Below are 23,478 nucleotides of genomic sequence, written 5' to 3' on the forward strand. Positions count from 1 at the left end.
TGCAATGGAATTAATGTAAGGGCTCCATCCTTTCAACATAATTAAGGCAAAAAAGATAATACAAAGTGATTACCGCGAAGATGGAGCTCAATCTCGTCGCTTCCATGCCATTTGCAGAAGGGTTCAAAGTCTTCGTAAGTGCGTTGGGACTCAGCTACGACCTTGTTTTCCATGAAAATTTTCTCTTCTTTGATCTTTAGACAGACTCTAGCAAGATGAAGAAGCGATTATATCTATATATGTTACAGAGATATTGTTGAAATTGATTGATGAAGATGTAGGCATGTCAATTGGCAAGGGATGAACCAACACAAAGGCACAAAGCTAGCTGACCGGTTAAGGTAATCTCTGAGCTAGCAAGCTAGAGGTTTCTTTTGGTTTTCCTTTTAATCGAAAGAGAGTCATTCTTTTTTGATTTCCTAGGGTTTCTGTCTTCTCGATGGCTTCTGAACCTTCTTTGTTTTAAGAACAATATTATATAGTGCGGAAGTGTTTCCTCAAATCGGGTACATCCATCAGTTGTGCATGTTGTGATATTCACTCCTCGCTTGCAAGGGTTATGAGAATGCCCTTTTTTTTTTTTTTTTAGAAGGAATAATTACGTACCATCTTCTTTGATGTAATGTTATATGGCCAAACAACAATTCACATTGTCAGAAAGAAAGGTATATAAACAAATTCCCTTGTGACATGTGGCACATTTACCACCATATATTCGTAACCTAAAGTTTCCGTAGTAACAAATAACGACTTATAGTCTGCTCTTGTTTTGCTCTCTTTAATTTGATTATTATCTCTAAATAAGATGTCAAAATATCGAAATCAGCAATAACGATAACAAAAGACAGCATTAATGTTTTCGAATCGAGAAGCCAAATCTGATGTGGCATGACATGAATTGACATTTATCCCCCTTGCTGCCAAATTTGACAGCACCTTCAAATTTATTTAATTAATTATTAAATGCTTTTTGTTAAATTTTTATTGGTTTAAATCATTATCCTTGTTTCTTTTCATTCCCAATGCAAAGAAAATACATATGAATTATTATTTTATATTTAAAATTTGACATATTGGTTGAAGATCAAAAGTTTAAAAGATGCCAAATTTTAATGGTACATTTATTTTGTGTTAATTTGTCCTTTAATGGTACATTTATCACATTTTCTTCTAGATTTTATCTTTTACTCAAATTGACGAAAATAACCTTAAATTGGATAAAATTTGAAGAAAGGTGATCAACCTATGGCCATCTATATGCAAACAGTAAAAGAAATCTCTGATGACATATATCCATGGAATTGTAGTTTTGTTTTTGGGGTCAAATCCTCTTTTGACGAACATAAATTATTCATAGAAGTTGGAAGATTTAGCTGCCTTAAATTTGAAGGAAAGTTCTCGAGTAATAGTAGAGAGATTAAATTAATAAATTAAATAAGATTTTATTAATAAAAAATAAGCATGTTTATTAATAATTAAAATAATCTAATTATCAACTTTTATATTATTTAACTTACGAAATTTAGTCTAAAAATTTAATCCCTTTCCTATCATCCTACTTCCAGCAGTGATAGTAGCTATTTCTTGGGGCCATGCAAAACGTTGCTTGTTATTGGATTTAGCAACAAACCCCCGTGTCTGCCTGGAGTGCCCACCATTTTATTGCAATTTTCAAAGAGAGGAATTGATGCTGGGTTTTCCAAAGACGTTGGCAACTAGGTTTGAGTTGCACGCGCTTTCATTAGGTTTTTTATTTTTATTTTCTTCTTGTATTTATTATTAAATAACTTTTAGTTAAAATTTAGAATTTTAAAGTGTTTTTTATTAAATTTTTTTTTATACATTAATCATTAGATGGAAAAAATCTAAAGCCTATGTAGGATTAAAAAAGAAAAGGGAAAAACCATTTAAATAGGATGAAAAATCAGGAACTGAATTAGAAAATAAAAATAAAAGATGGTGCTGTATTTGGACAATGAGTCCGCTCCTAGTCATCTACATCCGTCGTGTTGCTCGTGTACTCCTATATCGGCGGCGCGCGCACTCGCCTAAACGCCATATTTCATCCACCCATTCAACTTTCCACTACAGAAACTCTCTCTCTCTCTCTCTCTCTCTCTAAAATGTAAAATGTAAAATGTAAAATGTAAAAACTCCCTCCCCCTTCAGCCTTGAGTTTCAGGTCTCCCTTGTTTCGTCCTCCATATAAATCGCCTTGCCCGCCCTCTCTGTCAAATCTCTCTTTTCTCAAGCCTAGCGACATGTCGTCCTCGGGCGGCCACTCCGGCAGTGTTGGCGGTCCGATCGCCCCTCAGCTTTACTTTTGCCACCAGTGCGACCGTACGGTTTCCCTCACCCCCTCACCTACCTCCGATCTCGTTTGCCCTCTTTGCAGCGGCGGCTTCCTCGAAGAGATGGAAACCCCTAACCCTAACCCTTTCCCCCCCAATCCTTTCTTTTCTTTCCCCTCCTCCGACGCTCCTCCCTTCGCCTCCAGCGGATTTCCCCTCCTCTTCTCCTCCTCCGCCTCCGGCCCCGCTCCCGGCCCTGCCAATATAGCCGACGATCTCTCCGCCCTCTTCGGTGGCGCACCCCAACGCTCCTCACCCTTTCACGACCCCGACGCCTTCAACCCCTTCGTCTTCCTCCAGAATTACTTGCAAACCCTAAGGGCAAATGGTGCCAATGTCCAGTTCGTGATCGATAGCACCCCCGGCGGTGGCGGGGACCCATCAGGCTTTCGTGCTCCCACCAATCTTAATCTCGGCGATTACTTCTTCGGCCCGGGCCTCGAGCAATTGATCCAACAATTAGCCGAGAACGATCCAAACAGGTACGGCACGCCACCCGCCTCAAAATCGGCGATCGATGCCTTGCTGGTTGTGAAAATCTCAGAGGATTTGTTGGCTTCGGATTCATCGCAGTGCGCTGTGTGTAAGGACTCATTCGAGCTCGGTGAGGAGGCCAAACAGATGCCCTGTAAGCACATATACCACTCGGATTGTATTCTGCCTTGGCTGGAATTGCACAACACATGTCCTGTCTGTCGCCACGAGCTGCCCACTGATGATCCTGAATACGAGCAGAGGATTCGTGTGGACTCTGGAAATGGCAATCAAACTGGTCAATCTGGGGCTCGTGGTGGAGCCAATATTTCTATGGGCGGCGGTGGGAGTAGTAGTGGGTTTGGGTTTGGAATTGGCGCGCCATCTCCAGACAATCAGAGTCCGAGTCCTCGAACTGTGGAGCGGAGGTTTACCATCTCCTTGCCGCGCTTTTTCAGGCCATTGGGTGGTACGGCCGAGACTAGCAATACCGGGAGTGGAAACAATGAGGAGTCGAACTCAGGGAATAGGGGAGGGCCTAACTCTGGACCAGAGGAGCCTAGGCAAGAAGATCTTGATTGAGCACAATTGGTATTGCACTTGTTACCTTACACATTCATATATGTTTGTCTTCCATTTGGTTTATTCTGACCTCACAAGCTTGAATGTGCCTGTCAAACTCTGTTATTTATGTCTTGACAAACAGTGGCTATTAGCTCCCTTTATTTTTGCATCACTAGTTTAACTCATATGGACATGCATGAGCTATTTCATAAAATTGTGCTTCATGGAAAGTCATGTACATTTGAAGTCTTTGTTTGATAATTACTTATTTGTAAGCCTTCTATGTGGCAAACTTGCAACTACATTGTACCTTAGAGACATTGCTTTGCATGAGTTATTTGTAGTTAATCATTCCCACACGAATATGAGGGTCGGGTCCTATAGTGTTAGGTAAAAGGAAGAAAACATGCAACCAATGAAAAATGCTAGAAAATACATATTTAGACACTGGCAAGGGTATGACTTTCCCATTTGTGGTTGATCTAACATGACATAAAAGTTGAACCCACGCTTACTCCGTATTAAAAAGATATCTTCATGTAACAGTCCTGGTAGACCACCATTCATTTCCATCAAGCCTCAACAATCTTATAAATCAACTTCTTTGAACTAGTTAAATTCTATAATGCATACCTGAAGAACTTTGGAAATATACAGATGTGAATTGTGGATGCATATCTAATAATGCTAAACCATAGTGTATACCACACATAAATGCCGCTGCAATGGTTGATACTCATAATTATTGGTTTTTTGGGATGTATCATATATACCATATTGTGATATGGGTGATATGACCCGTATGTCATCAGATGGTTGTAGGAGGTGACTTTAACGATATCTCTAGGATAATGTTTGATATCCTAGACGTTATGATATTTGTTATAGGTGAGAGATCTACGAGGTGCATAAGCACCAATGCCACGACATACTAGGTTTTATTATGTGTAGTGGCTAAAATCACCATCTGCAGTGTTCTAGGTTCATGTTGTCTAACCCCTGGAATAAACATACTCTTTCTAGAAGTGAACCTTCCGTTCTTTTTTTGTGTGTTACTCTGATCACCATCCCAATCATGTATGATTATGGATGTATAACAGTGACCCTATTCTCTAGATTTGAGAATATGTGGCTTATATTTATTTCACAAGATCAAGTTGTTCCGGAGTTTTCTCCTTTTTATGCATCCAGCTTTTGAAAGTTACTCACAAAAAGTGGAGAAGAGATGGGGTTGGATGTAAAGGTGGGTCGGAGTGCTTTTATAAATTCTTCGTGGTAATTTGACTAGAAGCTAGTGGGAAAGTAGTTATTCTGCTCATATTCCACTTCCTAAATGTGGAAGTTATGAGAGACAAATTCTAAGCAGTAAGTTGACTATAAGCTATTGGGGAAGTAGTTATTCTGCTTATAATCCAATTTTCTACATATGACAGCTATGACTAGCAGATTTCAGATTTGTCAGACTCTTGACTCATTTGATACATTAGATCTTTCATAGGAGCTTACTTTTTGCATTTTTAGTTAAATTGTAATACTCATAATTCTCTTCCTTCTTTTTTCTGTCAAAATCACCTGAAGTTGTGTGCTGATGAGATTTTTATGTGGTGTTCCATCCATTCAAAAGAGTAAGACCATACAAAAATATAGTCTGTCGTGTTTGTATCAGTATTGGGTAGTATGAATATTTCCATCCATTCAAATCTAGATTTTAATGTTTATTTTTCTTTTCCATTCAAATTAGGCTGTCTTGTTTGTATCAGTATTGGATAGTATGAGTATTTCTGTATGACTAAGTTTTCTAAGCCAAACCATACATGAACGAGGTTCTTTTGTTTTAGTATGCTGAAACTTGAGGAAATCAAGTGCATGTTTTACTATATTTCTAGCAGCAGTTATGTGCATGATTCGTTTAGTTTATGAAAGTCTTTAACATAGCTCTATGTTCCAAGTTGTAAGACCTTTTGGGATTGCTTGGTGTCTAGGATTGAATTGGAATGGATAACTCGTAAAATTCAAGGTATATTGAAGTTAGTGGTGTATGATTTTACATTTTTAGGGGATTAGAAGTGGAAGATTAGACATGAAGGAAACTTGACCCTTCTAGTCCTATCTTTTGGGGGGATTGGATCATTCTTCTACTTTTTGGTTGGAATCAATTTTTCAGTATCTGCCTTCAAAATATATTGAATATAGTGAAATATTTAATCCTAGACACCGAACAAATCCTTTGTGCTTTTTTTTTTTTTTTTTTTCTTTCCAGTTTGCTATGTGGCATTGTGTGTAATTACGAATATTGTGTGCTCTCAAGTTTTTAAGTAAATGGTTGCCTTGTCTCTTTTTGGTAGGTACAGTTAGCAGATATGCAACCAATTGTTGAACAAAGAGAGAGGAGGGCTTACACATTAACAGTTAGTGACAGTTGTTTTTCTCTAAACATTGTCCCGATAATCATAGGTAAATGTCCATCGTTATATAGTTCGTTGTTGAGAATTCTTTTGTAGATTCATCATCAGATTTATGAGAATTTTATGTGCATGATCTGTGTTGTCGATTGCGGTGTAAATTTTTTTGATTTGGGTACCATGGTAATGTTGGGGATATGTCTGTAATGAAGCTTTGCCTTTCTTTCTTCATTGGGTTATATTGCAGTTGAGCTTTGAAATGGTTTTGATATTGTTATCTATATATTTATTATTGTGATGCCCAACCCACCCCCGCCCAAATTGTGATTAGGTGTCCTAACCACATAGCTTAAGGCCGTAATTGTAAATCCGAGTAGTGGTGATGAACTTGACTGCCAATGCCAATATACGTTGAGTAGAAATGGAGATTGGTATTGCCATGGCGTGACCAAAGCAAGCTTCAAGTTAAATTGAAGGAGGAATTTTTGGCCGTGTTTATTGGATGGTTGATCAAGAGTTTAATAGCCAAAAGTCAAATTGTGTATGATATTCAAAAGTTCACATTGGATTTGGTGGGGGTGGGTTGGTGGGCCGATGATGGCAACTCCAGCACATGCATTTGTCTGCCCGCCTCAAAATCAAAATCAATTTCAATATTAAACGTGGAAGAAAGGAAAGTGAAGTCTAATTGGAGTAGTTTTTGTTGTACTCAAAAGAGGAGTAGAAAAGAATTGTAACCAAACCAAAGGTAAAGAGCTTTACCCAAAAAAAAAAAAAAATCATTTTTTGAATTGAATTTTTACAAAAATGATCTATGAATCGAGATTTGCAAAATTAATGGTTTGAATTGTTAAAGTTCGATGTAAAGTAAGCTCTACACCTAATTTATTATTTTTGAAAAAAAAATAGTGTGCTATACACAATTTTCTAAGATGCAGTGGAGTAGTGTGCAACGTGTATAGCACACGCTGTATTGTTCAACAATGTCCCTCTCTTTTACCCCCTCTCATGTCAGATCGTATTGTTCGCTAGGCAGGGAAAGGAAACCAACTATTTAGATCAAATATATATATATATATAATAATAAATAAAAGAGAAAATTTGAAATAGGTCCAATTTTATAGATCATCTTTTGAAATAGGTCTAATTTTTAATGATTTTTAATTTTTAAAATAGGTTTAATTTTTAATTTTTGGACTCATATCAAAAGACCCATTTATAAAAATATGTGACATAATTATTGATGGTAACAAGCTTTATTTTATCATTAATGGCATATAACAATTGTAACTTTAATGTAAAAAGTTAATTTATCTAACATTTATCCGTAACAAAATCCCTAAAAAAGACAATAGGAAATAAAATAAACAAACAAACATCAACTCCAAATGTAGGTGGGGAAGGAGTGGGAAAGGAAATCTACGTATAACATACTCACGACTGGACTACAAGTACGTGAGGGAGGGAAGGTGGGGCCCCGAGGTGGGAGAGTGGTTCGTTTCGTGACTTGATTGAACGATCCAAAATACCATCTTAGTCGGTTCGGCTGAGAGATGTGTCGGTAGTCGGTTCGGCTGAGAGATGTGTCTCTCCCTCTTTCTTGTCCGCTGTCCTCCTCACGTCCTCCCTCAGCTCAACTCAGCTCAGTCATACCGCGTCAGGGAATCATAATGTTAAATGTTAAAAAATAAATAATTAAAAATAAATGTAAATACTGCCTGCCTGCCTTATGCTTCTTCCGCATACAAGAAGAAGAAGCATTTGACTTTCATGTGGACTCCATTTTTCTCTACAACTTAAATATTATTCTTATTCATTCTCTTGTTTTGCTGTATGCCGTATGGATCTGCTTTTGTGTCGGTTTGCTTTCTGAAAAACTCTCCACTCCCAACCAAGACATTGGATTTGAGGCAATCAGGCCCGCAGCTGCCAAGGGACGAGGGATCGGAGAAAAGTGGCAGATCAATTATGTCTCCTTCCAATCCAAGGTCGGTCGAGAATAATGGAGGAGGCGGCGGCGGTGGCAAGAATTACATCGAGCACCAAGTCTCCAAGATGGACACACTCGCCGGCGTTGCCATCAAATACGGCGTCGAGGTTTCCAACTCTTGTCTGAAATACCTTTTCTTAATTAGCTTCCTGCCCTGCGCATTGTTCCTAATTACATTTAGTACTAGTCTGGAATTGCTAAAAATTGCTATGGAATTGATAAATGGTAAACACTAAACAGGTGTGTGACATTAAAAGGATGAATGGGTTTGCTACAGATCTTCAAATGTTTGCTTTGAACACCTTGAAAATACCTTTGCCCGGAAGACATCCTCCCTCTATTCCTTCTCCAACCACAACCACCGCCACAAGGTAATTCTTTCAATTCAAACGTAGATTTACTATTCCTGAAAACTTGATGTTAGGGTTCCTTCCGTAAGACTCTCTGTCGTTTATAACAAAAGAAGCATTCCTTCAAATGTTATGATGCGTTTTGTTTACCAACTTTCGTTTCGGAATGGATGCACAAGTGCATCTCGGTATCTATATATAGCCACCGGTTACATATAGCTAATCATTTGTACAACTTAATGCAGAGAAAACGACACTGAAAAATCCACTCCTTGTCTTGGCCTATCTATTGGTTCAAAACCTCCCAAAGAGAAGAAGGTCACTACAGCAATGAGCACTTTACAGAAATATTATGGTCTAAGATCTCCGAATTTGAAGGGAAAAGCGCAAGGCATGGAGATGGCTGTCTACAGAAGTCGAAGTTCTGAATCCTTTGATCAAAGCGCCATCTCACCATTGTCCGACCCTCTGAGTCACCCTAACAAGTCCAGACATTCTTCCATTGATCTCTTGTCTGAGAATGGTGCAATGGCTGATTACCTTGGAGATGGGCAGGGTGAGAAATTTGATGACAAATCAGTCCGGAGGCGTCAGAGAGCTGAAGTTGATAATGGGGCAGTCACACCAGAAAAGTTGTTAAAGGGGGAAAACAGTGGTGGGACTTCAACAGGAAATGGTTTAGCCATGAGGCAGAAATCATCAAGCCGAGCATCGCTGCAATCTGATTCAGATTCAGGATGGCTGAACTCTGTTCCGGTGGGAATGGGGGATTCTATCACTATCATGGCAGACGACATGGCTGTGGTTCGCAAGTCATCAAGCACACCGAGCTTAAAAGACCAAGACAGTAATAACACAGTATCAATTTGGCCAACTTCAAGGTGGAGCTTGACACAAGACCTTCAAGCTCTCTCAACTGCAACGATGGCCAGACCAATCTTTGATGGCTTACCAAAGCCAATAACTGGCCGCTGGAAAACAGCCCTTGATTAGAGAAATTCATTAGCACTGTGATATCATGGATTTGTTTCCTTACAGTCGATCCAGTTGGCTGAAAGTTACTCAGCTACAGATTCCGCCAAAGGCATACATATTCTAGAGCTGGTGCAGTATTATAATTCTAGCGGGAGAAACATACCTGAGAAAGAGAGAGGGTAGGAGATTACAGTGAATAAGAGATGACGTGCAGCAATGCGTTAATAACAGCACTTAAAAGTGTGAAATAGTAGATGCCATGCCGCATCTTGAGAAATGGAGATGGTATTGGTACACGACCAAATTATTTATTGTTTTGTTCTTGGTCGCTGTTATATGTTACTTGTTGTATAATGATAATGTATGCGAGGCTGTGCATTACAGCAGAATTGTTTGTTGCTTATTGGCAATGCAAATTGAATTTGTTAGCACAAAACTCTCTTCCACTTGCTCTGTTTGTTGATTTTATCATCTTTTACTGCTCGGTTGTACTCAATGGCTTAATGTTAACACACTCAATAAGAAGCAACTTTGCCTCCACCCGCCACTCCAGTTTCCAGCCCATGTCTCTGCCTCCGTGCTCCGACCGACAGTGTTTTGCGCTTTTGGGGGCGGAGACAATTGAGTTCAGCGAGCTTAGGAAGCAACCAATTGTTATCAGAAACACTCGATGCAAACATTTGGTTGAGTTTTTTTATTTAGTTCTATCTTTCGACCACGAAAGCAGTCTAACAGATTGCATTTGGATGCAAGTTACAAGTTTTGGATTTAAAAACAGCATCACTGGAATTCATCAGCATCATATATCAATCATATATCAATTCTCAATTCTCAATCACGAAACCCAAACACATGGATCTTGGGGCATTACAATTCTTGTTTTATCACCGACAAAACCTATACCTAATTCATTCCTCCCTCCTCCCCCTAACAAACACCTAAGCGCATTACACAACACCATCACAGATCTACAATACTACGAATCAAATCCATCCTATCCAATCAATCCACTCTTTCAGATTCCAATACTAGATAGATTGACTATTGATCAGACGGAGTTGCTGTTAATGCCTGAAGAAGAAGGTGAGGGGTGCTGGTGGCCATCGTGATCGTGATCGTGGTGGTGATGGTGTTCCTCATCGTCGCTGTCGTCCTCGTCGAAGGGCTTCTGCTTGTGGAAGATGCAGCACTTTTTGGAGCTCTTCTTCTGCATAAACTCGTTGTCCACCGTCCCTTCCTTCCACGACACCTGCTTCTTCTTCTTCCGATTCAGCTTCAGCACCACCGCTTCCGATTGCGACGACGATGCGCCCGCGTTCTCAAGGGTGATGGTCGTCGTCATGCTCCCGCTCGTCGTTGGTGCTGTTGTGCCTCTGCCTCTCCCGCCGCCGCTCATGCTTCAATCGCAAATCGCAAATCTCAATCAATCGTCAATCCCAGGGCGTTTGGCCCGGTTCGCTCGCTTGCCTTTTACCTTTCTTTCCTTTCTTCTCTCTTTTAATTAGATTACACCCCTTTGACCTTCTCTAACCGCTCACCAACAATTGCTTGCTTTTTTCCTCCTCTTTATTTTCCCACCCACTCACTAATGAAAATGTTAATAAAATGCTTATTCTTTGGGTATAAGAAATGAGAAAAACTAATGAAAAATTTAAAAACTTTGAGTTTTAACGATAAGGACAAAAAAAAAAGTAAAGTAAATAGTACCAGATTTGATTTTTTAGTGTAAAAATATAATTTTTCGTTAAAATAAACAGTACCGTGAGTTTTTCGTTAAAACTTCGTAAGAAATAATGGTATTAGCGTTAAGGCAGAGGCATGTATGATTTATTGTCCGACTTAAACTTTAATAAAAAACCTTCAGTCCTGTTTCCTTTACTTAAACTTTAATGAAAAATCTCCGGTACTGTTTACTTTAACAAAAAATCACATTTTTACACTAAAAACCCAATCCTGATACTATTCACTTTACCTTTTATTTTGTGTTAAAACTCAAAATTTTTAAACCTTCTTCATTAGTTAATAAGAGAGCTTAAATGTAACTTTATAAAATCTTTCTCAACGATACAAATCAACAAAACCGTTGGTAATTCACGGAGGCAAAACGACGGGCTTCCAATCAGGGGTTCCGGATCCAGATCAAATCAGTCACTAAATAGCCTTCAGTGCCACAAACCGAGTCTGTGAAAAAGAAAAATACGCTTTTGCTATCTTCTAAAAACTACATCTCAAGACTCCAAGCTCTCCGCCTTTCATCTAATCATGCTCCTTCACTGTTCTCCTTTCCTTCTTGTCGCTGCGACTGCACCGGACTTACCACCTATTATTTGGTGGTTTCACTTTGTAAATACGAACAATCCAATTCGATGTTGTGAATGCCTCTTCCAGGTATTCAAGTTTGATATCCTTATTTCCAATTTCAACCCCCCGTGCACGATCATACCTGTCAAACAAAACAACTGCAATCAGCAATTTGGCATAGGTAGCACATGCTGATGCACTGCAAACACACACAACATAAACGTGTTTATGCAATAATGCACTCTCCATTTTCACCCAATAACGTACTAGGCCTCAACTAGTGATGTAAACCCAAGCCAACGGAGAATTACCAGCCTACTGCAGCCTTTAATGCAATATAAAACTTAGGAAGAGCACCCAGTATTATCAATCTTGCATATTGCGGCCATTCTCCCCATAAGGATGCATAGGCTCCGGTTTCTAGGTTTTCTATTTTTCAATCAGTTTAGACAATTGTTGGTAGTGTCTCAATACTCCATGTGCTACGCTTTTGCATTATACTTGTGCTGTGCGTTTCTTTGCACAGCAACATGCACACCAACGCACAGCAACATGCACACCTACAGTTGTTATCAAGACACATGAAACTTACCCAGGTGGTTTCCCATACTCTGTCGTCATCTCTCCAAATCGATAGTAAGACAGCTTGTACCTAATCACCATACAAAACGAAAACCAAATCATTCCTGTACAGAACTTGACATAATACATAAGGAACACTGATAATATAATAATTTCCAAATGGATATTTCACCCAAGGGTCTAAGATTAATTTTGGGTGAGATAGCGCCCAAATACCCCGCACATTAGAACCAGTGGTCCAGCAGAAACGAAACTCAATTTACTTTCTGATATACAGCCCACTATATCAATCACTAGGCCTTAAGGATTGCAAACCAAAAAATCATCAAAGCCAATCAGCTCTTTGACTAATTTCAAGCAAGTATAAGGTGTTATCTTATTACTAAAAGTTTTAAAGAATTCATTCATAAAAGAACAATCATACACATAAGCTCAGTGTAACAAGCATATGTTTTCCACTTTGCCTACTTTAAATCACCATACAGATTTTCCTACAAACAAATTGTTCTGGATTATGGAACCCCTTTGGACGCATGCGTTTTTTCTTTTATACTATGTTCGTGAAATGAAGTAAGGTGTGATCCCGCTAGAAAAAGATGAAATTAATAGCTCTGTTAAAAAATCTTACATGTACGTACACAATATATAAGTCTAGCTGTGTTATGAAACTTACATGAGACAGTTCAACATCTTGGGAGCTGCACCTTTGTCAACACGATATTCACCATTAACAAGGTAATCAGGTTCCTTAATCACAGGAAATACTCCACCCCCAATTCTCACCATCCACAGAAATCTGGCATACAGAAATTTGTCTTACTATTACAGTATTACTATATGGTGAGTGCAGAATAACAGACAAGAATATAACTTTCACTTAAATTCAACAAAAGGGTTCTGAAGATGAATCAGAAACATTGGTTGAGATAGAAGTAAGACACATGCATAACTACACTGGTCCACCAACACAATCATAAACAAGTATTATGAAATAACAAGTGACTTACTTGTTGATATCATCAGAAGAATAACCAGTAACACCACCAAATACAACTAAAACATAGTCCACGTCAAGTGATCTCATTATGTCATATGCCTCATCTTCATAAGATGACATTGCACGCCCAACTGTAGCAATGTGTGTATTGTTCCAGGTGTTATTGTCAACTATAACAGTTCTGTTTCCCATTGCAGTGATTTGGTACCCATAATCCCACCATGACATCACTTTAGCATCTGGAGGAGTATTCTGACGAAGCCAAAAGTATGCCTCACGGTAATCATCAAAAATGACCCTGTTCCCATGGGCACCCCTTGCAGCCAGAACAATTGAGGGAGATGAGTACGCCTCTGATGTAACCCAGGTGCAGTGAGTTGCATACTTACTAAGCAAGTAAAATGCACCAAAAAGTAAGGCAAAAGCACCATTTCTTTGAAAAGGCTGAGATTGATCAATTGAACCCTGTTTGTAACACAAATTTTAGCAAAGATACTGCTATATACTGTAACTAAAAACATAAAACCAAAAATAGTACTTGATATATACCACCAAAATATCTCAAAAGAAAATCACCACAGAACAAAACATTAGCCGGCATTAACCAGTTCTAAATGGCGCACACAAAACACACTCACAATATTGTCCTCACCGCTAAGAGTCAAAATCCGTACTAACCATGTTCACATAAAAATAAATTTCCTATTTAGAGATTCAGTAGCTGCCACTGCATTTGGTTCAAACACTTGGTGAGTATGGACTCTGTACTCCACAGTGAGCAAGAGATCAGAACTGTAAGTGTGTGTATGCATATAAAGGAGCAAAGATCTCACCTTTGAAGAACCTTTTGTGCTGCTGGCTCCTTTGGCTGAACCAGTTTGAGAAACCTTGTCCTTTGCCCTTGCCAACTGTGTCAAATTCTTAATAGTCGCAGAGACAGCAATAGCACTAATAAGACAAACTGCAGGTGTGGCAACAAGAATCAACCGAACCATGACACCAGCGAAGTACATGCTTGTAAGACCATACATTACTATAAATATGGTGGCATCTGACAACCGCTTGAAGCAGAAGTAGAGACCGGCAGGGAAAAGGAAGAGCAAGATATGGAAATCGAACATAAAAGATGACCAAGCTGTTGGTTGATGCTCAGAGACAGATGCAATAATAGGAATGTGATCCTTGGCATATGTTGGGTCTAGCAAGGAATAAAACCGGCCAGTCCATGGAGAGATATAGCCAGATGCAGTGCCGACTCCCAAGGCAACACCACCAACGGCCACAGCACAGGTGACAGTGATCCTTAAAAAGGCTTGAAACATCTTTGAGTCACTTAGCAGGTGCTTGACATAATCTAAGAAGTAAAAAACCTGACAACCCCATCCCCCGTGCCACCAACCAAACATGGAAAATGAAGTAAGCACTAAGAAATGAATTGACATAAGATGTTTACTTCATAAAACAAATAAGTTGGTATATCATAAATTGAATTCTGCATGGAATGGAAACGTAAAGCAACCTGCATCAAGAAGAAGACGCCCATGGCAGCCATGTGCTCCCCAGACTGAACGTGCTGAAAGCCGACAAAGCGAATTTGCATAGCGAGCAACATTCCGAGAATATAAGTGCAATTGTAGGCGACATACAACCTCATGGAATAGCGCCCGGTGATCAAAAGCACCAAAACGTAAAGGGGAATCAAGTTGATTATAAAGATATAACCTCCCCAGGCAGAGACCATGTAGAAGTAGCCCAATGCGGAGCCCAACGCCCAAGCGAGCGAGCCGGTGTTGACGGCCTTGACGAACAAGTAAAACGTCAGCAACAGGGCGAAAATGGCGACACCCTCATTGTCGTAGGAGCCAGCCACCGATCTGGAGATGTAACCTGGGCAAATGGCGATCAATGCGGCGGCAACAAGGCCGGCACCGGTGTCCCATATCTCTTTACCAAAGAAATAGGCAACGATGGTGGTGTTGGAGGCGAAAAATGGAGCGGTCAAGACGCAGACCTCTCGAATGTGAACGGCGAAGCTGAGGAATCGGAGGGCCCAGTAGATGATGGCGGCGGTGACCATGAGGCCAGGGTAGAGAGTGCCGCCGATGATCCGACCCAAGGGGTACCAGCTCTCGGAATCGAACCAGTTCCAGAATTCGTAGAAGCCCTTCTCGGTGAGGTAGAGGGTAGTACGGTAATTGAAATAGGGATCGAACTCGTGGATCATTGACTCGTAGCGGAGGACGCTGAAGAGGCGGGTGATGAAGGCGAGGACGTAGACCAAGCAGAGGATGGAGACTCGGATCAGGAGCTCCTGCTGCTTGGTCTTCAGTTTTAGGGTTTTGAACGAGAAGTTGCCGAGGAGATCTGACATGGGTGTGGCTGGGGGAGGGGATGGCGACGAAGATTGGCCGGTTTTCGCGGTGGCTGTGCCGTTGAGGGGCTCAGATTTTCCGACCATGATGTTTCAGTTTCCGATGAGAAAGAAATGAACTGGAGTGAAGTGAATTTCAGGGGTTGTGAGATAGTTTTTTCAGAGGGTTATGGGATTTTGCGTTTCACTGCTACACTTAAGAGTGGTGGGAGTGACATTTTAGGGTCGCCACGAGCACGACGGACAAGGATCAGGGATCAGGAATGGGATCTGCTACTGCGATTACAAGAATCTCCCCGCAGGTCAAACGTTAATACAAGCATTAACAGCGTTGGACTTGGACATGCGAGCCTAGATATTTTGGGCTTATATTTTATCCGGCTTGGCTGGGCCCTCGAATTGGGTTTTCCTTTTTACTACGTTGTCCCACGGCGAGAAGGAATCTGCCTTGCTATTTAAAGAATTTTTACGAATAAAAAGGAAATCCCTAGGTCGGTCGCGCTCTCGAGAGTAGTAAGAAGTTCCAAGTTGGAAGCTCAGGGCAAACGTCGAATTCTCAATTTCCATCTCACCAATCAGAATTGAGAGATTAAGATTCAGAAAGAGAGAAACATGTTCTTCCATATAGTGTTGGAGAGGAACATGCAGCTCCATCCTCGCCACTTTGGGCGCAATCTCCGTGAAAATCTCGTTTCCAAGCTCATGAAAGATGTCGAAGGCACCTGCAGGTTTCTCCCCTCCTCCTTCTTCTTCGGTTTTTTTTTTTTTTTTTTTTTTTTTGCCTTTTTTTTGTTCCCACAATGTCGCCTGAGGAAAATTAAAAATTAAGGACGAAAACGGGAAACCCCTCTTTGCTCTATGCTGGTGGGAAGTAAACTTCAGAACACAAAAACACCCCAAAAAATTTGACTTTTGTCGATCCTTTTGTAGACAGTCATCACTATGATTCAATTCAATTCTCTTCACCGTTTTCATCAGGGTTTGCGATGCATCAAATAGTTGATTTGTATACTTTTTGTGCAGTGGCCAACATGGATTTGTGGTTGCAATTACGGGCATAGAAAACATTGGGAAAGGGATGATTCGTGACGGGACAGGCTTCGTCTCATTCCCCATGAAGTACCAGTGTGTTGTTTTCAGACCATTCAAAGGAGAGATCTTAGAAGCTGTTGTTACCATGGTAAACAAGGTATGCTATTTCCTCCTTCACCTGCTAACGTTTTATCATCAGTGTTCTTACTTTGGTTTTGCAAGCTCTTGTATTCTGTATAATACTAACTACGAAAAATGTAATGTCATCTCGAAATTTTATAGATGGGATTCTTTGCTGAGGCTGGTCCTGTTCAAATCTTTGTTTCGAACCATGTAAGTATCTCTTCCCCTTCGATTATTCTGGGCAGTGATAAGCATTATCCATATCTTGTTAGAAAACTTTGTTTTCCATAATTTTTTTTTTTTGTCTTGTACAAAGTTGTAAACATTTGCAATGACTTGGGTTGTGTTGTTGCTATGGGTTAATGTCGTCATCTTGTGTTGTAGTTGATACCGGATGACATGGAGTTCCAGACTGGGGATATGCCAAACTATACAACATCAGATGGATCAGTATGCTTCAGTTTCAAACTTTCAACTGATTCTCAGCTGTTTCTTTTAGCTTTAGATTTATATGGTTAAACTTGTTTTAAAAAATGTTTAAATTGATTTCTTGTTATTTTGCAGGTTAAGATTCAGAAAGACAGCGAAGTGCGATTAAAGATAATTGGAACCCGAGTAGACGCTACTGAAATTGTATTACCCTCAATCTGTTTTCTCTTGTCTCAGCGGTTTTTATATTTTGCCATCTTCCTTGTACTGTACAAGTGATTCAGCTTTTGTTATGGAGGAAAAGGGTGGTGTGGGGGGGATGATTTAGAGGCGTAAAGTAGTACATTCATCCTAGCCTTCTAGGAATGGTCCTGTTTAATGTTTCCTTGATTAGTCAGCGAGTCTTATTTTGGATTTTTGACACTAGTAAATCATACTGAATGTGGAGTGGTGGGATGATCATCATGATCCTAACCTACATTCTGAGGAATGTCTTACTTGTTTGATCCTGGATAGCTGCCGTAGTCAGTTTTTGGTGCATTAGTTTCTTAGAGCCTGGCTGAAGCCACTTATGTAAAAACGGACTAAAATAGTTTCGTCCTCCATGCAAGTTAGCTTCTTTTTGTTTGCTTCTGATACTAGTTTTCCCTGTATTTTGCAGTTCTGCATTGGCACCATAAAGGACGATTTCTTGGGTGTGATAAACGATCCTACGACTGCTTAATGAAGTTGGGATATTTGTAGGCATGGACATTTACCCGTTTGCCTTGTGGCATTTGTTCTGTTGGATGGCTGAGTAGCGTGGATTTTTTGTATGTTAAGTGGGGGAACGTTTAGACCTGCTTTGTAATCCTAGAACACATAAAACCATCCTTGTAATTGTGTACAATTTAATCTTATTTACTCAGAGCATGCTCAACTCATTCATGTTTTTTGTTTTGTTTTGTGGTCGGTCGATTTGTACATGTTACTTGGGCGAAATGGCATAATGGATCATCCTTGTAGTCATGAGAGAGCAGTATAATCCTTGTCATTTGAGGTTCGTGTGTAGGGTAATGGTATTTTCATGCTCAGATGGAAGTAGCTCATGTGAAAACCAAGAGTTTGGCGATGCAATGCATCCGAGGTTTTTTCTACGATTCCTTACATCCCGACGTGTTTGTAAAGTCTGGTCAAAACACATAAACATAAAACCTAATCAACCGAAAAAACATCACAACTAACAACGGAAAGAAAAAATAAATTCACGACAAAAAATTACAACAAAATCCTCAAAAACTGCATCCTTTGCCCTTTCTCTTTACTTTTTGGGTCTCAGTCGAAATCCAAAAACAATGAGTGATGAGCGTGTTTTGTTTGTTCTTTCCTTCGCCTTTAATAATAATATAATTATTTTCTCAAAAAAAAAATAAATATATATATATAATAACAATAATAATAATCTGAGAGATAAAATGAAAGGAACGGTGAAGGTGAAAATTCCAATTCTCTTCATCAGCGACAGCGAGCGAGGAGGTAGTAACTAACTAGGAAGCCATGACAGCTGCTTTGTCTCACGCCTTGCTAAGCATTCCGTCATCTCGCAGTTGCCTTTGCCGAATCGGTAATCACAAGCTCTGCGTTTGGGGTTTCTCCAGTGAAAGAAGCGACTCCGGAATCGGAATTTCTAGGGCTTACAAGAGGAACCGTGATAATCTCACCGGCCGCTGGAGTCTCAAATCACTCGACACCCACATTGGTGTCGAGACTGCTCCTCCTCGCACCACCGTTGAAATCCCCGTCACCTGTTACCAGGTCGCTTCCTCTGCTTTAATTTGGATGGGCTTTGTGTTTGTCAAATCGAGTCATTTTTACATCTACTTTCTTTCTGGTTGAGAGAGATCCTGTAACAGTGGCTGAACATACTCAGTCTGCTATCCTTTCGCTAGCAGCATATGCAAGCCTAGCAGTCCCATAATTAATTGTTATCACAGTTTGTCTAGTATTTTAGCGATTAAGGGATTTGTTTCTTGTGCTATGATTTCCCTATTTTCGGAACTTCATTATAAGTCACCATTTACTAACTTAATGCCAAACGAATGACTTTGCAGCTTATTGGCGTTCCTGCTAAAGCTGAGAAAGATGAGGTTGTTAAATCAGTGATGGAATTGAAGAGTGCTGAAATTGAAGAAGGCTACACTTTGGATGCTGTGCGATCTCGCCTGGTACGCTCTTGGATTTTATTCTTTATTTTTTATATCATATCAGCTGGGAGGAGTTTTCTTACAAGTTGTGCTATATATTTTATATCGTTCGATTCTTTTTCTCTTACTGCTTTGTTTTCAGGGTCTTTTAATGGATGTGAGAGATAAGCTTCTTTTTGAGCCAGAATACGCTGGCAATATTAAGGAAAACATCCCACCTAAATCTTCCCTACGAGTTCCTTGGGCATGGTTGCCCGGTGCACTTTGCCTTCTTCAAGAGGTACTTAGTTTTACATCGAATGTTTCCTTTAAGGCTCTTTGTTCCTTTCCTTCCCTTCAATGAAAAATAAATATTGTTGAGCACCAGTTTAACTGGAATTGATTTCTTTTTTCTGAAAATTAATTACTGTACTCTTTCAGTGAAACTCCATTTGGCACCATACTTTACATTGTGGATTCTTGTAGATGCTTTATTAATATATTTGTAATTTTAGAGAAAAACCTTTTTTTTTTTGTCTAATTAAAATCAAAAGAAAAAAAATAGGATTTTGTTTTGAAAGACGGGTATATGTTATGGGATTTCTCCATTCTAGGTTGGGGAAGTTAAGCTTGTGCAAGATGTTGGCCGCGTGGCTGTTCAGCATCCAGATGCTAAGCCTTATATTCATGATCTTCTTCTATCTATGGCGCTAGCAGAGGTAAGGCATATCAGGAAAGGGGTCTGGATATTGTGCCATCTGTTTCAGCCTTGTTATGCCTCCTTTTCTTATCCTAGGTGCTTTCTTGAAGTGTGCAACTGCAAAGGTTGGTTTTGAGAAGAACAAGGTGTCCCAAGGTTTTGAAGCTCTAGCTCGTGCTCAGTGTCTTCTAAGGAGTAGAAAGTCTCTTGGGAAAATAGCATTGTTGTCTCAGGTAATACTCTCATCTTCTATTCTGTCAATATTTTGTTATCTGGTTTGTCACTCTGGAATGGGACTCTTGTTTTTCTGTTGCAAAGTAGTGACCAGATATCTACATAATAATCCCAAAAGTATAGTGGATCAAATGTTGAGATGTTAAGACATTCTTAGTCAGATGGATCATGGACCTGCTGGTTGAAATCTGTCACAGCATTTAACTTTTTTCCATGCTTGTGCCCAAAAGTATACTTGCTTTTGCTGCTGTGTAACACATATGTTGGCCATGCTTAATAGATAGAAGAATCTTTGGAGGAGCTTGCACCTGCTTGTACATTGGAATTGCTTGGCATGTCTCAGTCACCTGAGAATGCTGAAAGAAGACGAGGAGCAATTGCAGCCTTGCGTGAATTGGTCAGACAGGGACTTGATGTGGAAGCTTCATGCCGGGTCCAAGACTGGCCATGCTTCTTGACCCAAGCACTTAATAGACTAATGGCTTCAGAGATGGTTGATCTTCTTCCATGGGATGAGCTAGCTATTACAAGGAAGAATAAGAAGTCCCTAGAATCACAGAATCAACGGGTTGTAATTGATTTTAATTGTTTCTACACGGTGTTAATAGCTCACGTTGCACTGGGTTTTTCAAGCAAGCAAAAGGAATTAGTAAGTCCATTATTCACCTAGGTTACTGGCTTTGAAATAACTAGTTTTGAATATGAATGCTGATGGAATAGTTCTCTTCAAATTCTCTCAGGGTGGTTGTTGTGTGTTCCATTTTGTTAATTTCAGTATTTATCATATGGTTGGGCAGATTGAGAAAGCAAAATCTATATGTGAGTGCCTAATTGCATCAGAGGGTGCTGATCTGAAACTTGAGGAAGCTTTTTGCTTGTTCCTCCTTGGTCAGGTATATTCTTCCTTCTAGTTTTATTTCCTGCACTGTTTCATAAAATTCTTTTGGATATCATGCAGAGATAGAATTTTTTCCTAGAATTTTTTTCCCTTTTTCTCCTTTCTGTTTCGTTAACTGAATATTTACTTGCTTTCCAGGTTGATGAGGCTGCGGTTGTTGAAAAGCTTCAGAAGCTGGACTTGAACTCAAATTCTGCTGCACGAAATTCAATCTTAGGGAAGGAAGTTAAGGATACTTGTGGTGCAACTCAATCGTTGGTATATATCTCTTATTGGTTATTGTTGCCTCCCTATTTACACAGCGTTATCGTGGTATTAGCTGGATTAAAAGGCTCTGTGTATCAACTCCTTTTGATTAGTGGCATGCACATCAGTGGTCCAAAAAAGCATACACCAGCAACCAGGGGCCACTCTAGTCTATTTTCTTTTTTACTCTCTATGTGTCATGTCATGGTTTCAGGAAAAGTAAAAGTTGTTTTTAGCCTGCGGAATAGATGGTTTATCATGAAAATGCAATGTGTTCTATATTGTGCCACTTCACACTCTACTTATTTCAGTACAAACTTTATGTTTGTTTTCAAGGTCAGTACTTTCTCATGTCGGACTGCCTGCTGAACTTGATCAGGAAATGTGGCTGAAGGATGCTGTCCTTTCTGTGTTTCCAGACTCACGAGATTGCTCTCCATTGTTGGTGAGATTCACAAGGATGGATTGATTAAGGATCCTATCTTTAGCTTTACCAGATGGTTGATGTATGTGTGTATGTATGTCTTTGTAGGCCAACTTTTTTGGTGGTGACAAGAGGACTCCTTTGAGCAAGAAAAGCAAAGTAGCTCCACAGAAGTTGCCTATCATAAGTCAAAGACCAATATCCACTGCTTTTGTGTCGGAACGGAGGGATTTCGATGAATCTTTTTCCCATATGAACTCTTCTCAACATCTTGGGACAGCTGTTAAGCAGTTGGCTTCAACTGATCTGCAAAGTCCCTTAAAATTGGGCAAGACTGGCAGTGGAAGCAGCTCTAATGCATCATCTGTTCAATTGGAAAGGAATCTTGGCATGCACCGTGGTAAAGCTTGGGATGGTTGGTTTGCGAGAGGAGTTTTGGTGGGAAGAATCGCTTTAGCTGGAGTTTTGGGGTGCATTGTTTTTGCTTCCTTAAGGTTAACAGGCTTGAAGGGAAATGAGATGAGAAGTGCTTCTAAACAGGCCTCCAGTAAGCCAAATATGCACACAAGTTCTATTGCTTGGACGACAGTTTCATCTGCGGATTCTAATCTAGTCCCTGCTTACGTCAAGGGAAATGGACTAGCAGGCAGATTTAAGAAGCTTTTGGCGACTTTTATGAAGCCGGTGGGGACCTGCTCAGATGCTGGAAATCCACAAATTCTGGATCTGTCTTCTTCAACAGCCGTGTTCCGGAGGCTTATGTCTATTGAAGAAGCTGAAGACCTTGTGAAGCAATGGCAAGCAATTAAGGCTGAAGCTCTGGGGCCCACTCATGAAATTCATAGCCTCTCTGAAATCCTTGATGACTCGATGCTTGTTCAGGTATATTTAAGCTTACTTCTTTTTACATGTTCTTTTCCTTGATAATTCTTGCAAGTTTCACTGCTTCACTGTATGGGTGTGGGTGGTTACGACTGCGTGCATGATACACAGTGGCAGGCTTTGGCTGATGCTGCAAAAGCGAGGTCTTGTTATTGGAAGTTTGTCTTGCTACGACTGTCAGTCCTTGGTGCTGAAATTATATCAGATGAAGTTGGAGGGGAGAGAGCAGAGATCGAGGCTGTCGTAGAGGAAGCGGCTGAACTTGTTAATGAATCTGAGCAAAAGAACCCAAGTTATTACAGGTGAGCTGAATGAAGGAGTTATGATTACTCTTGTGGTTTCTGTTACCATATGTGGGGTGGGGAGGGGGTGATGATTACCATGGCTTGTATTTGATTTGTTTTCTGTTGGAGTGATTGCAGTACCTATAAAATTTGGTATGCTCTAAAAAGGCAAGAAGACGGTTCGTGGAGGTTCTGTGAAGGGGAAGTTCAAGCACCACCATAACATTGGCCTTGCCTAATAGTTGCTGCTGAATAATGCTTATCTAACTTGGTGGGTTTTCCTCCCATCTGTAATTTTTATTGTGGAGGAGGTCCCGACTAATTGGAGATGTGGATCTAAATTTAGGGAGGTTTTTTTTTTCTTTCGCACAAGTTTGAAAATGGTTTGTTTTGATAATTATTTAGTTTTGATTATGTTAATAATTGTTTACATGTAGCTGGTATAGAATGAGCGTTGCTTTCACCATCATGTGTTTGGTGACTCTTTTAACATAGGAATTGTTTGAGACATATACAAATTATTAATTAATTATCCAACTCAAAGGACAAGGAAGGAGGATCAAGTTTCCAAATTTACCATGTCTTGTTATGCTAATATACCCGTTTATCTTTTGAAATCTTTTTATTTTTTTTTTAATATAAATATGAACTTGTCAAAAGATTAAGAGGTGACGAGCAACTTACGTGGAATAAGCTTATTGTCATTG

General features: G+C 39.9%; 6 protein-coding genes across 7 annotated transcripts; 4 read left to right on the forward strand and 2 right to left on the reverse strand.

Annotated features, from left to right (window-relative positions):
* The first annotated feature begins 2,108 nt into the window (after nt 1-2,108).
* Nucleotides 2,109-6,022, forward strand: LOC137711049 (E3 ubiquitin-protein ligase RING1-like). 2 transcript variants are annotated; one of them, XM_068450249.1, is made up of 2 exons: nt 2,109-3,416; nt 5,741-6,022. In XM_068450249.1, exon 1 carries the CDS (start codon nt 2,262-2,264, stop codon nt 3,405-3,407), a length of 1,146 nt encoding a protein of 381 aa, XP_068306350.1. In that variant the 5' UTR covers nt 2,109-2,261; the 3' UTR covers nt 3,408-3,416; nt 5,741-6,022. The 2 variants fall into 2 exon arrangements, with proteins under 2 accessions (XP_068306350.1, XP_068306349.1); XM_068450248.1 differs by having other exon boundaries at nt 2,111-3,416; nt 5,735-6,022.
* A 1,361-nt stretch (nt 6,023-7,383) lies between these two features.
* On the forward strand, nt 7,384-9,555 carry LOC137711040 (uncharacterized). Its single transcript, XM_068450236.1, has 3 exons — nt 7,384-7,888; nt 8,022-8,152; nt 8,377-9,555. Exons 1-3 carry the CDS (start codon nt 7,625-7,627, stop codon nt 9,122-9,124), a joined length of 1,143 nt encoding a protein of 380 aa, XP_068306337.1. The 5' UTR covers nt 7,384-7,624; the 3' UTR covers nt 9,125-9,555.
* A 220-nt stretch (nt 9,556-9,775) lies between these two features.
* LOC137711310 (protein phosphatase 1 regulatory subunit INH3-like) lies at nt 9,776-10,649 on the reverse strand. Its single transcript, XM_068450538.1, has one exon. It carries the CDS (start codon nt 10,500-10,502, stop codon nt 10,155-10,157), a length of 348 nt encoding a protein of 115 aa, XP_068306639.1. The 5' UTR covers nt 10,503-10,649; the 3' UTR covers nt 9,776-10,154.
* Nucleotides 10,650-11,104: 455 nt separating this feature from the next.
* On the reverse strand, nt 11,105-15,690 carry LOC137710362 (dolichyl-diphosphooligosaccharide--protein glycosyltransferase subunit STT3B-like). The gene is made up of 6 exons (XM_068449316.1): nt 14,506-15,690; nt 13,820-14,356; nt 12,997-13,451; nt 12,663-12,785; nt 12,000-12,059; nt 11,105-11,549 (listed from the first exon to the last, which is right to left on the reverse strand). The coding sequence occupies exons 1-6, from the start codon at nt 15,442-15,444 to the stop codon at nt 11,420-11,422; spliced, it is 2,244 nt and encodes a 747-aa protein (XP_068305417.1). The 5' UTR covers nt 15,445-15,690; the 3' UTR covers nt 11,105-11,419.
* A 143-nt stretch (nt 15,691-15,833) lies between these two features.
* LOC137710363 (DNA-directed RNA polymerase II subunit RPB7-like) lies at nt 15,834-17,864 on the forward strand. The gene is made up of 6 exons (XM_068449317.1): nt 15,834-16,085; nt 16,381-16,546; nt 16,672-16,722; nt 16,897-16,962; nt 17,077-17,145; nt 17,603-17,864. The coding sequence occupies exons 1-6, from the start codon at nt 15,970-15,972 to the stop codon at nt 17,663-17,665; spliced, it is 531 nt and encodes a 176-aa protein (XP_068305418.1). The 5' UTR covers nt 15,834-15,969; the 3' UTR covers nt 17,666-17,864.
* Nucleotides 17,865-18,319: 455 nt separating this feature from the next.
* Nucleotides 18,320-23,191, forward strand: LOC137710651 (plastid division protein CDP1, chloroplastic-like). The gene is made up of 12 exons (XM_068449732.1): nt 18,320-18,735; nt 19,032-19,145; nt 19,267-19,404; nt 19,718-19,822; nt 19,914-20,036; nt 20,318-20,686; nt 20,835-20,930; nt 21,074-21,193; nt 21,561-21,626; nt 21,714-22,487; nt 22,599-22,789; nt 22,910-23,191. Exons 1-12 carry the CDS (start codon nt 18,478-18,480, stop codon nt 22,992-22,994), a joined length of 2,439 nt encoding a protein of 812 aa, XP_068305833.1. The 5' UTR covers nt 18,320-18,477; the 3' UTR covers nt 22,995-23,191.
* Nucleotides 23,192-23,478: the final 287 nt, after the last annotated feature.

Source organism: Pyrus communis, chromosome 12, assembly GCF_963583255.1.
Source record: "Pyrus communis chromosome 12, drPyrComm1.1, whole genome shotgun sequence".
NCBI lineage: Eukaryota > Viridiplantae > Streptophyta > Magnoliopsida > Rosales > Rosaceae > Pyrus > Pyrus communis.